Genomic DNA, 13800 nt, shown 5'->3' with positions numbered 1-13800 from the left:
ATCTGAGATTTTTTTTCTTCTGCTAGTTTTCTTCCTCTGTCTCATCAAAGACCAATGTGTCATGTCCAGTTGCACAAAATACAGATCAGAAACAAATATCAGACTCATTTTTAAGTTCCCCTTTTTGTAAAATTAAAAAAGAGAAATGCCTCATTTGCATGTCAGTTTATTTAGAACTCTTGATTCACCATTATCTTCAGACAAGACCAGGATGCCTTTCTATACAACTTTGACAGCTCAGAAATGCAGCGTGAAATGCATCAGCATACTAGTGTTTAGAGACCAATTTCACAGCATATAGATAAAAATGGAGCAAATGAGTTATAACTGAGTTTTAAGCTCACTTAAATACAGTATTTTCAAATCCAGACAGGAAAATGATGAATGTCAACATTAAAAAAAATTTTAAACATTTTTTTAATTTAAAAAGCAAATGAAAAAAATACAATGATTAGAGGAAGTGGAATGGGAGTCAGTATTATCATGTGGTTTCTGGAAGCAAAAGAGAAAGACACTGGTCCTGTGATTTTCCAGTGCTTTTTCCTTAACTTTCTATGAAGGGCTCTGTGTGATCAATAGTTCTTCCTCTCTCTCTTTCTGCAGCTGCATTTTACAGCAGCATAACTTTACTGACTTTAGGAAAGTTATAACCAACATACAAAGGAGTTAGAAAAGCAGCTGGGCTTGGGCTATTTCCAGGCATTCAGGAAGACAGAAGTAGAGTCAGGACTTCTGTGAAGCACTTTTGGTGCCTTTTCTGAGCATGCTGTAACAAAGTTCTGGCTTTCTAAAATGTGTCCTTTCATTTCTCTTTAGCAATAACCTATAACTTTTTTCTTCTCTCTGTACCCTTAAAAAAAAAAAAAAAAGTCTCCTCAGAATAAATACTTACCAGCAGTTACTAAACACTGGTATCCAAACCACCACAGAGTATTTTCTTATTCTAAAAGAGCAGGTACTTGCATGACATGATAGATATTCCAGCACTGTGGTTTGCACTGTGTTTGATGAAAACACTCTTTTGGCATCTGTGGTTTCATTCCTTGTACCTTAAATTCATTCAGCCGTATCTATCTCCCTATCTCCTCCCCTTTTCTTTCTACTCTTTGGAGAAGTCTAACCCTGTATTCCCCAAGATGATCAGAGTCATAGACTTGGGGGAATTTTTGTACATACAATTTGAGAGAGAGGAGTGAGATTTATTAAAATTGGCTTTTGTGTTATCAGCTATAAGGAGTATCACAGAGATTAAGCGTTATTACCCTAGTAGTATTTGCATACAGACATCCTATGATGCACACACCATTTCTGAGTCACATCTGCTTTTTCAGCTTCCTGTATAACGTAATACAAAATTAATTCGCTTTTCTTCTTTTCTTTTTCTTTTTGTTAAGTGATTGCTTCCTTGTTCTGTTGTGTCCTTTGTTAGATCTTCCTCAGAGTCCAGCAAAACATCTTGCAAGCTAACAGAAATAGCTTCCTTTCTTCTGTTGCGTTTTAGCTATGAAAGCCACATTTTCATTACTGTACTTTCTACTTTTCTCTCTTTTCTTTTTCTTTGATACTTCAAGAGAGAAAGTTTAGCTTTTCCTCGCTATACAAATAAGGTTTTCACACTACACTCTTTGTGCTGAGCTTCCTCTACAAGTAGCTACAAGTACAAGAGATCTGAACAGCACCCATCAGCCTTGACTCTTTCCCTCCTGAAAGGGAGGGGTGGTTGCAGAGGCTGCAGCTACGGCATGCCCCTGCTGTGGTGTGCAGGGTGCACGGAGGTTCCAGGATGAGGGAGAAACCACACCAAAGAGAAGCCCCCACTTGCAGCACTGCTGTAGCTGGCCACAGCCTCCACTGTTTTTCTTATTACCATCCATGCCATGTCATGCAGCAAACCCAATGCACAGAATTAACATTACTGTAATTGTGCCTTCTCAAGAAATTTTAGCCTTAATATATCCAGCATCAGTTCAGTCAAAGCTACAAGGTGTTTCTTTAATTTGTTTCTTCATCTTATTTTTCAACCAAAGAATTAATAATCAGGCAGCTGCCATACATATACATAATATTATATAACTTCAATGCAGTTCAGCATAGGTCCTCATTAAACACTTTCATCCATATACTCCAGCGTAGTTGTATTTTATACAATATGAAGTATTTTTGAAGCATATGACTCTAGACAAAACATTCACAACACAAGGTTTCAATGCAAGTAGAGGATTAGAAAAAAAATTCAGGCAGAGTACAAAATCCTTGGAAGATAAAAAATTTCAGAAAACGAGACATATGAAAATGTCTCATAGCAATAATTCAGAAGGACTGACTGGCTCCAGTAGTCAGAAGGGCTGACACTCACTGCAGTGCCATTAATAGCAACCTCTCCTGGGTCTGCCAGGACTGAAGGACAGGCACTACTGAGTGTGGCTGGCTAGGAAAGACCCTTCTACATGAAGAATTTGACGAACAGACACCCTTACTGGTTCACTGTGAATGAGTAGGCCAGGGAATGAGGAAAGTCCTGTTTTTCCTCACCCAGCCACCACTGGTGTCTGAAGAATTTTCAAGTGTGCTGGCAGGATGTGGTAAGGAAGCTGTTCTACAAATGACAGGCAGTCTTTTTTTTTCTCCTTAAGATTATCAATTTGGCATTTTTCACAAGAGCTAGAATTATTTCCTAGCTTTTTTATAAAAAGAGTTTCATTGCCTGCCAAAAAGGATGTGTGTTAAGGAGCAGAATACAATACTATGTTTTAGATTTGTTAACATTTCATTTATAATATTGTATGTCATTATACACCTGGAATATTCAAAGCAGCCTCAATTAAACTTCATTGCTGCCAAAAGCAACTCCACAGAGGGTGGACCACTTTGCATTCCATTGCTTTCAGCAAGATGTTGCACAGGCATGAGGACATGCCCAAATAAAAACACCTTTACAACACTGAAGATCTAGGATGCAACAAAACACACTGCAAGAATTGAGGTCAGACATTATTCACCATTTGTTAATATTCCATTCAAATGATATTGACTCACATAATAAGTAACAAATGCAGCACTTGAAGTAACAAAAACAAAACCATACTCCAACTAAGGAAACAGTGCAAGTATTCCTGTTAAACAAAAATATACCACGTATATACACACACAACACAAATGCACTGTTTTGTTCTGCAGTATAAATAGACTTGATAAAGATAAATCCACGAAACTAATGAACTACTGACTGACAGTCCTAGACAGTTTCCCTCTACTAACAAATATAGTAAGCTTAAAGGATCAGATCACCATAGCTGAAGGTATTTGTAAAAGAGTATCAAAAGATTGCACTGGATGGACATTTAAAAATTTTTCATTACATCAAACTTAAAAATATCTACTATACGATATCATAAAGCCAGCTTGGGCTCCAATCATATAAGGAGTTGATAGAGAAATCCCACAACTCTATAGGGAGCCTCAAGGCTATAGCTGTGTAGAACTCATTATAAGGCAGCTAAACACTTAAGGCCTAATCAAAGGATGTAACAAGGGGGAGCTATTTAGCTGCCTATGCAGGTAACATTTGTTTCATTTCCATTTTCTTCCTCTTCTGGTTTAGCACCAAAATTCAGTTATCTCCTACTGACATATCTATTTATCATTGAATACAGAAATGCTTCTAATTAGTATATAGTAAAAATAAAAACTAGAAAAGGAAGAGATGGAAATCTGTTTTCAGTTACAAAAATCTTGATAAGGGGTTATTTGCATTTCATCACTTTGAAACAGATTTTAAGCAAAAAAAAAAAGAGCCTTTTTGGAATTATATTACAGTAAAATAAACAAATGGCATTTAATTTGATCTGAAGTGGAACACTTGAGCATTAACCTCTCTTCAACTGCTATAGCTTCCATCTTCTTAATGCCAGTGCTGTACTGCAACCATAACAAACAGTGGTTGCAAAGGCAAAAATCTAAAGGAGGAGTAGGGAAAAAAAATAGTGTGAATGATACAACATATTGCTTTACACTTCTATTATAAATGAATACTACAACACAGATTATTCAAAAGCTACTTCTCTTGGCCAAAATGCTCTTAAGGTAAAGATAAGGTGGGGATCCTCCAAAGTTTCTCATGAAACTCCATGTTATAACCCCATGTTACTGCTTTTGTTAGTTGAAAATATCATCTGAAGGTAGCAAGTAGCATGTGAACCAGAACATCTGCATAAGTCATGGTACAAACTAGTCTTGTATGTATTTACATCTGTATTTCAGTTTCCTCTTACAGAGATTGAGCAAACTCATTCTACTTTGGTTTTGATCAAATACTAATCTCAGATTTGTCTCCAAGCAAATGCAGCAAAAAATTAAGGAAACATCTTTTAAATGGTACAACTATTCATTTGCAGATATAGGGAAATAAATTCAAATCTGGTCTTCCTGACTTGATAACCAGCCATTAGAATAGTTTCCTGAAAAATGGCAGAAAGTTTCTTCTGCCTGAAGAATTAATAAATTTGAACTGAAGGTCATGCCACAGCAAACTTGAATACATAATGTAATTCAAAAGAAGAATTCAGAAACTGAACTGTTGAAAAAGACAATTTTTAAATTGTCCATCACTGAAGATGGATACATTCTCTTAGAACATATGGATTCAATCAGATAATAACATCTTATCCCTTGTTATATAACATTATTGTCAATAATGTTGACAATTATCTTTCTAAGTAGATGTTGTGTCCCAGAACTATCACTTATATAAAAAGAATATATACAAACATTTTAAATTCCATTGTGCACATTTTAAAAGATAAAATTTAGTAAGGCTTTGCCTTGTATTTTCTCCATGTAGAACAGAGGATTGATAATGACAGCAGAACTAAGTGTCTCGAGTGATTACATTTTTTTTGTAGGTTCTGACATTTTAATTAAGTACTTTTGGAAAAAATGTGAAGATGCTAAAGATTACAGTATCAGATTTGCTATTTCCCAGAATCTCTTAAATTACAAATAACTGGGATTAGTTACAAGAGAGCCTCCTCCCCCCCTATCTTAACAGGAATTTGAAGGGCTCAAAGACTTGAGTTCTCCCTAGTAAAAACAGTACGGAATGAGTAAAGGAGACCCCAGTGTTACCAGACAGAATGACTGAAAGGACTGCAGAACAAGGTTTTATTGTATGTGCAATGGGATCTGAAGACACTGAAACAGGGCTTGCTTAGTATGAAGTTCTCAATTGGTTTGGGCAGGACCATGAAATATCACTTCTGTCCTTGGACCATATGGCCAGGCAGGGATCAGATGTGGCAGAGAGTGCTGCTGGCAACCTTGTCTTAGTGAGGCAACCTGGACTGGGAGACTGACATGCCCACTTCACTCCTTCCGAACCCAGCCTGCCAAAGTGACCTTTTCTTTTTATTCTACTTTTGCAGAGAGAACGTAAACCTTGTACCTTTGGTTCATCTGTTTTTATGCTGAGATGAGTTGAAAGGAGGGAACAAGTATGGGGAAGCTGTTTACCTTTCAAAGACGCATGGTATATTTATTTCTGAGGATAGCAGATGCCCACAGAGGGTTTTAGAAGCTTAATAATATATACAGTTCCCTGAGGTATGTAAAGCCCTCTGGGAGGGGCAAAGAGTACCTAGTTCCAGTCCTTCGAGTTAAGCCTACTGGCACACCTCTAACTGCCCTTCAGGAGTCCAGCCAGGGAGAAAGCTAAAGCATTCAGTGATGATGCAATCATAGTGTTAAAAAGGCAGTCTGGAAAGTAGGCTACCTATAAAACCACTCCAGTCCGTGCCATAAGGGACAGCAGGCCCTCCTGCAGTTAACTTCTAGGTATGGTGTCAGTGAGTGCATATGCAGAGCTTCACAAGGAGCTAGTTCAAGATTCTTCCCCGCTGCCTGTTCCAGAGTATCTAAACAATATAAAAAAACCCAAAACAACTGGAAATTTGAGTACAGGCTTGAATTTCAGACTTGATGCTTTGACAAAGGCTATGTTATCACCTTTTTCTTCTATTCTAAAATCCAGCACTGCTTTTACAAAGTGTCTCTGTCTAAAAATAGTAAGTTGTAGTGTTCATGTATTTAAAATACCATTGTGAAAAGCAGCAACTAAGTATCAATCACACTAGCACATAGTAAAAACTTACTGCAATATTTTTATATGGCACTGTGGGAATATTTGCTACTCTCAAAGAGAATCCTTTCTCTCTCAATTTCTCGTTCCATTCCAGCTTGCTGTTAATTCCTAAGTTGAATGATTAGTTACAAAAGTTTAGAACAGACTTTTATCTCTTAATACACATTTATGGAATACATACCGAGGCTGCTATGCTTATGTTATATTCATGATCAGATAGAAGCGTCTCTTGTATAGTGGAATTAAAATTACGGGGTAAATGATGCAGAGATGTAGTTGCTGCTTGCAGTAGAAAGGCTCCAAAATAAAAGACAAAAGTAGCCCCATGGAAAAGAAAATCCTGAAAAGCAAATGACAGAATCAGTCTGTGCTGCAAGAGATACCTAATTTTTCCAGCCTCAGTACAAATGAAACCCAATACCAAAACATGAAATGTATGACCACTGATAACAATAATTTTAGATAAATAGTATAAAATCCATCTGAGAGCTTAACCAGGACATTTTCACAGCTGCTTGCAATTACAACTATAATAACACAGCAACAGAATTAGTGACAAATGGCAATCCATCCTCCTGCCAAATTCTTTCAAATTAAGAGGCACCTGCTCACCTTTATGCAAATATGTTCACCTTTAAGATCACTTTAAGGCTGTTTACAGCTGAAAGAACTCTATATAGGGAGCTTTACAAAGCCTAAATAAAAATAAGAAAAAATGACATATAGGCTGACTTTACTACAATTTAAGCAGTACAACTCAAGCTCACAGTCCCAAAAATCCCTTCCCACGTATAACCTAAACTCCAAAAGTTCCCCCTCCCATGATCAAATTTCGCTTCTGCAAATGCCCAGAAACACCTTGACATAGCCGAAGTTTACTCCAAGGTACAATCAGAATCCAAAAATTAAGGCATTTCCTCAACTCTCATATTTGGCTCTACACAAAACACAATAACTTGGGCATACTTCCTGATATTGCTAAATAAAACACCTGACCCTTGAGAAGATAGCAGTTAGGATTTACCTGAACCATACTTCTCTCCTGATGTTCTCTAGGGAAGTCTCTGCTCTGTGGTGAACATTAGGAGAACACAAGGTTTAGATACCTAACTCACATTTCTGGACTGTATTATTGGGGCACTTAAAAACAGCAGTGGGTGCGCAAATCTTTGGCGATTAAGCTTCAGAGACAGGTGTTCCAGGAAGCAAGATCCACGACCTGCTGCAGCAGAGTTTTAAAATGTCTAAAATATTCTTCCTAGATCTTTCTCTGCTGAATAGTCTGCAAAACAGTCATTTGCAGTCCACATAGTCTGAGTCCACCCACAACAGCCTTTGTACACATACTTATGCAGACACAATTTTGAATATTGTATGAGAGTATGTTTTTGATGATACTCACACTATATAGTCAATCTACAGCATTAATAAATTCATTCTACACTTGCAATTTGCTTAAGTGCAAGGGCCTATCAGTATCCCAAAAGTGAACGCGTAGTATATATCATATGTGACTTGATTCCAACAGGATACAGCATTCACGTGCTCTAGAAATAACTGTGCAGTGCCCTTAACTATTAAGAATGTGCTTCATTTCCCAATTCAGAAAATGTTTTATTCATAGATGTCAAGTTTACTTTTTGGTGAAAAGTATTTGCTTTGCAAACTCACCAATCGTTCTGCATTTGACAGCAACTGAAACCACTTAAATCACACCACAGTCATTTTTTTTTTTTTTTGTGTGTAAGTTGCTACCACAGTTTTCCATTCCACTTAGACCAGGAAATGACTATCTCTCAATTAAGGATCATTTGAGGTCAGGTCATATAGGGTACTGCTTTTTTTTCATGACTGAAAATTATTTGGAAGCCAAGATTTGGAACAACACCTGCAGTATCCTTGGTTTCTTGTTTTCTGTCCCAGCTATTCTTTACAATTACTTCCTCTTGGAGTGTCACCAGGAAGCCCCACTGACATCAGCAGAACTAAGAGACATGGGGAAGGAGGTGGCTTCCTGATCTGATTTCAAAGCCTTTGTGTGCCATCCCTCAAGCTCTGAGTATAAAGCACATTCCTTTGGTCTCTAGCCCTGCTGTAATGTCTGTACCTCACAGAAAAACAGCAGGTACCAGCACCAGACTTGCCAGCAGCCACTGGCAGACAAGGGAGCTGACAAGGAAACTATGTCTAGCTACAACTTTCCCGCCTACTGTTGTAGGCTCTCCCTCTTGTTCGACCTGACACAGACAGACACAGATCTGTTTACATGACCACAAGCACGCACCAGGTGAGCATGCAGGTGTGTTCACTACAGGACAGATGCCATCCATCTTATGGCCTAACATTATCAGTTTTAGAGCACAAGATTCCAGCAACTTGAAACATCTATGTAAATCCATGGCTAGTCAAGGAGATCCATGATTATTCTTCTGGGCTGCTAAACACCTAACACAAAACTTTTTCAGTGTTACTGGTCATACTCTTTTGGCACCATAGCTTGCAAAGGAGCACAAATAGCTCCATGAGGAAAATGATGCTGGCTGTAAACACTTTCATTTCCTCCATTTACTTCCCAAACCCTCTGATTTTGTTCTCCTGGTAGCAGTTAGAGTAAAGCTATGTAGCACTGGCTACTAGCATAGTGCCTAATTCTCTCTTGCCTTAAAACTTGTATAATCATTGAAACATCACATTGTTCTGTGTACACAAAACACTGCCAAATCTGTATAATATATTAGTTCGCACCTAATTTTGTAAATGAGTATGTTGTGAGTCAGGCTGTAAAAAGAAGAGTATTTGTCATACCATCTGGTGGAATACAGAGGAATGTACCTCCATACAGTCCATATTTTTCCTGACTTTTCCACTGTGTAGCATCTTATTTCTTAAGTATCAGTATCAACGGAGTTATCCATGACACAAAGCTATTACTAAACGCAGGCCTATTCCTATGCTGCTTTTCATATTTATATTTAAGCTGCTGGAATCTTAAATCAGATTTGTTTAGGAATCTTTAAATGAAGTCACAGTACTCTAACATAACCAAGCCATGTCTCTTCCCACTTTTGACCTAATAAAACAACACGTAACTCCTCAGTTCTATTGTAAATTTGATTTCTGAAGTAGCAAAAACATTTATCTGAATAGACACCAATTTAAAACAAGTATACCTTTTTATTTTATTAAAAATATAGGTTCCGTATTTCTAATAACTACTCATTTACAACAGAATGCAGCAATCTTTCTGAAGTGCTGCTAAAGAGTCTAGTTCCAACAAGTTACAGAACATTCAGGAATCTGCAAATAGTGGTCAGATTATTTTTCTAGGAGCATTTCTGTTGACTCTTGGAAGGGCTACCATGATAGAGACAAACAGATTGACACTGCTTTTATTTAGGATGTTAACTTAGTTATGACAGCTTTTTTGATTAAGTTACAGAGGAGTCTCACAGATACAGCCTTTACTCAAGTTGCGTAGCAACCGACATGGAAAATTTCCTGGCATGGAAAATTTCTCACAAACAATGGGCCAAAATTAATGCTACAACCAATCACTGCCAGCACCTAACAGCCAACGTGCAAGACACATGAGCATTATAAGATGAACATTTGTATAGCATTTTTAACATACAAAAGACTATGCCCTCACTATTAAACAGATGCATGATTGTAAATTGGAAAATAGTTTCAATGAAACCCAGGACATTATTAATTTACTTAAGTTATGCTCAAGGGCCCTGCTGCATCATAATTTGTGAGGATGTCATAGCATAAATCCCTGTAAAGCTGTAATTATCCTAACTCATTATTAGCTTGATTACCACTTGTATCATGCTGGAGAGCTGATGTTGTATGTATGCATTTGCTATCAAAGTACTGAAGTTTGTTTTGAATATAATCTAGTCTGTAAACATTGATGGGCTTCAAAGTTATCTGTCAGAGACTCAAATGGATGAAGGTCTATTGCTTTGCTTTACAGAGATTCATTTCAAGGGACTGTTTGTAAATGACTTGAACACTAACAGATAGATAATCACAGATGTTGATACTGAAGCAAACAAACCTAGCTACGATCAAGAAAAATGTCCATAGAAGAAGGTAAGAAAATAAAGCACACAAGAGGAAGGTGAAAGTGATCAGCAGCTACACATTGACACATTTTAATATTTTAGAAGTTCTAATCTTTTTGGAATATTTTCTGGAAGCTCCAATTCTTCTGATATTTTTGCCACTCTTGTTATTCATAGTATTCTAAAACAGAATAATACCATACTGTGCTCAGCTACTTACATCAATAAACAGTTAATGATAGCAAAGGAGAACATAAACTATCAGGGAATACCTGAGGTACCCATGAGGTCTGTAAAAAAACAGAGCCAATGCTTGCCATTTTTTTAATAGGAAGATACAGTCTGTGAGAACTATCGGCACAAGCCATAATGTCTTCTTACTGAACAAAAGCTGAGCAGAGCACAGTGATATCTGTAGTTTCCCCAGGCTTCCTCTACAAAAGAGGATCTTAAATCTCCTAAAAAGATACTAAGCCATTCTATACTGCAGGTCATGCTGTCTTTGACTATCTAAAGTCTATCAGCCAGTCATCCACACTGAGCTATCTAAGGAGTTAGCCCAAAAAACAGCCTAAGGTTTTCACAGGAACACAGGACTGGAAGAGACTTCTTGGGTCCTTGAATCTAGTGCTAATCTTAGACAACCACATAGTACAATGTGTTCACAAATGTATCACTTCATTTACAATACCAGATGGATCTGTCTACTTCCATTATTCACAGGGTGTTACCACCACTCTTCTAATAGTTAGAAAATATTTTATAATTTCCAGTCTGCAATTATTTCTGGCCAATTTAAACCAATTTGTTGCCACGCCTTGTTAAAGCAGTCCTCTCCTTGCTGTTCATGTGTTCTATGTGTTTATAGAGGGCAAACTTACACCTTCATTCAAGTTCAAAAGTCAGGCCCTTTCAGTCTCCAAAATAAAACAAGTTCTGTATTTCCCCATCATCCTTACTGCTCTACTCTGTCCTCTTCCAGCTTGAATTCCTTCATTTTGAGCAATTTTCTGTTAAAACAGTAGGACAAGCATCATGACTTCGGATAAGTACTTCTCATTAAGTGATGTCCAATTTATAAAGCAAACAGAATCCTTAAAACAGAGTCTTACTGTCTGGTTCCAGTTGATGGCAATCCTGTTCGCATAACTGAAGAGGAACACACAGAGGAACACAATGGACAGGAACCACGCAGTTACCGCTACAAACATCACCCATCCCTGCAGCAGTGGCAGCGGAACTCGGGTGGCAGCTACCAAAATCCAGACTATTGTTCCAAACAGCTGCAAAGAAAGGAATATGGGTGACGAAACTGAGAGAGAACTTTTAGTCAGTCCTTTTTGCCTAAGAACAAGTCCTTAATATCACACACCAACAAGTCCACAGGTTACTTTTAGGAACTAAGAGAAAACTCTTCAAAAGTACTCAAGGAGCCTAAGTACCTCTCTCAGAACTGATAAGCATTAAGTTAAAGTTAAGTTGAAGACTCACTAAATTCTTAAAAGCTCTTAAAGCAGCCTTGAAAATGTGATTTACAAACCCCAGTTATTCTTGGGCTGCTGCTGATAATTTTACCCTTAGGCTCAATTTGAAGGGAATATAAGAAATATGAAAACATTATTAATATGCACAACATATATAATATCAATTTATACTATCACAATATACACTAAAATTAGCTGACAAGGATGCACATCAGATTTGGATTCAATATTATGCTGTTTAGTTTTGCTAGTCCTTATCAAATGAGATAAAGAAATTAAATTGCATCCTATTTTTCAATGCATTTGTAATAAAGTGCTGAAAGAGAACACATTAAGTCATAAAATGAAATAGAAGACTGGAATGCAGAAAAAGACGAGTTGTAAATTATGCAATTACTAGAAAAGTATACAAAGCTTTTCAGAGTTATTGTAACTAGGAGAAGAATTCAGTCTCATGAATGTTGTTTGTAGCACATCAATCTCAATCAACTGAAGGACGATTTACATATTCTAAAGCTTCTCTGTTTTAACCATAATAACCAGCTTCTCTGGTTTATTAATCATTGGTCTAAAAAAGGATGTTATCTCTTCCTGCAAATCCTGCCTCTTCATAAAAAAAAGTGGTGCTTGAAAAAAAATCATAATTGCCATCTGAAACATGTTAATTTATTATAGAAAGATTCAAATTCATAATCCAAGTTGCTGTGATATAACAGCTACAATTAATTTCAAAGTAAGTTTCTATTTTCCAGATCTCTAGATCTACATTTTCAGATTCAACAAACTTTCGTTGGAATCAAGGTTGGTTTTTCATAAGGTGCCTGCTGTAAGACAAACTGGGACCTCTCTAGCGTTACACCGCAGCAGTATACATGTAAAGATGCACTGCTAGTCTCGGTTCAGAATTCCCAGGGGGTTATGCAACAGCCTTCAACTTATTCTCTAGGGTTCCTATTTTAGCCGTTGTGAAGAACCAAAGTTTCTCTAGTTTCACATGCCTGCAGGTGCAAGTCTTACTCCGAGACACAACTGTAATAGGCAGGGAGGAAGCAGAGGGCACAGCAGAAAGTGTGTGCAGCAGCAAGTGCATTGCAGGCACTGCCTGATTTCAGCACTTGCTGCAGTGCTATTTCCCCTGTATTACACCTGTCCACTCCTGCCAGCTTGTCAGATGTATGACAGATTTGCCAGCCTGATTAGCCTTTTGTCCCTACCGACTTGAGGCCCCACTTAGCACCTGGACACGTACGCTGAGCTCTTTGCTCTGGCGTGGTTTGCTGCTGCTTGCACAGGGGGATCCATTTCACAGGCTGGGACCCAGGTGAGTATTCAGCTCTAATCCCCAAGGAAAAAAAAAATAATCTGAATAAAATAAGTCCTGCAAGGTTTTTTTTTTTTTTTTTTTGTTTTTTTTTTTTTTTTCTTGCTAATTAGTGCTACAATGCCACAAAAGCTCATACTCAGCTCAGAGAGCCTCAGCCCCACTTAAATCAGCAGCATCTTACAGGGAAATTTAAAAACACACGTAGGAGTTTACACAGGACCTGTAACACACACAGGCACAAACCAGCAGTTTTTTCCACCGGGGATTTCTGGCTCGGGACTTCAGGGCTACTTGGGGGATCAAAGTCCTCGCCACCTTAAACAACCCACATAAAATCTATTTCCAGAGGCCTCTCGCGCCCACGGAGGGCCCCCAGCACCGCCTCGGGGCGAGGGCCGCCGAGACCCGCCGCCGCTCGCAAGATGGCAGGTGGGGCTGGGGCCGGGGCCGGGCGGGCGCCCCCCGCTCCCAAGATGGCAGGTGGGGCCGGGGCCGGGGCCGGGGCCGGGCCCGGGCGGGCGCCCCCCGCTCCCAAGATGGCAGGTGGGGCCGGGGCCGGGGTCGGGGCCGGGGCCGGGGCCGGGCGGGCGCCCCCCGCTCCCAAGATGGCAGGTGGGGCCGGGGCCGGGCGGGCGCTTCCCGCTCACTCACGATCTCCAGGAAGACGAAGGCCCCCGAGTAGGTGCGCAGGATGTCCAGGCCGGAGGGCAGCGTGATCCGGGGCGGCGGGAAGTAGGCGGCGGGGTTGGGGGGCGGCGGCATGGACGAGCCCCCTCTAGGCAACAT

General features: G+C 39.0%; 1 protein-coding gene across 1 annotated transcript; it reads right to left on the bottom strand.

Annotated features, from left to right (window-relative positions):
• Positions 1-3801: 3801 nt before the first annotated feature.
• Positions 3802-13800, bottom strand: MAL2 (mal, T cell differentiation protein 2). Its single transcript, XM_062568397.1, has 4 exons — positions 13666-13800; positions 11319-11489; positions 6318-6476; positions 3802-3956 (listed from the first exon to the last, which is right to left on the bottom strand). The coding sequence occupies exons 1-4, from the start codon at positions 13798-13800 to the stop codon at positions 3885-3887; spliced, it is 537 nt and encodes a 178-aa protein (XP_062424381.1). The 3' UTR covers positions 3802-3884.

Source organism: Rhea pennata, chromosome 2 (genome assembly GCF_028389875.1).
Source record: "Rhea pennata isolate bPtePen1 chromosome 2, bPtePen1.pri, whole genome shotgun sequence".
NCBI classification, from domain to species: domain Eukaryota; kingdom Metazoa; phylum Chordata; class Aves; order Rheiformes; family Rheidae; genus Rhea; species Rhea pennata.
The sequence above is the reverse complement of the archived record's forward strand: the minus strand, read 5'-3'. Positions and strand labels throughout refer to the sequence as shown.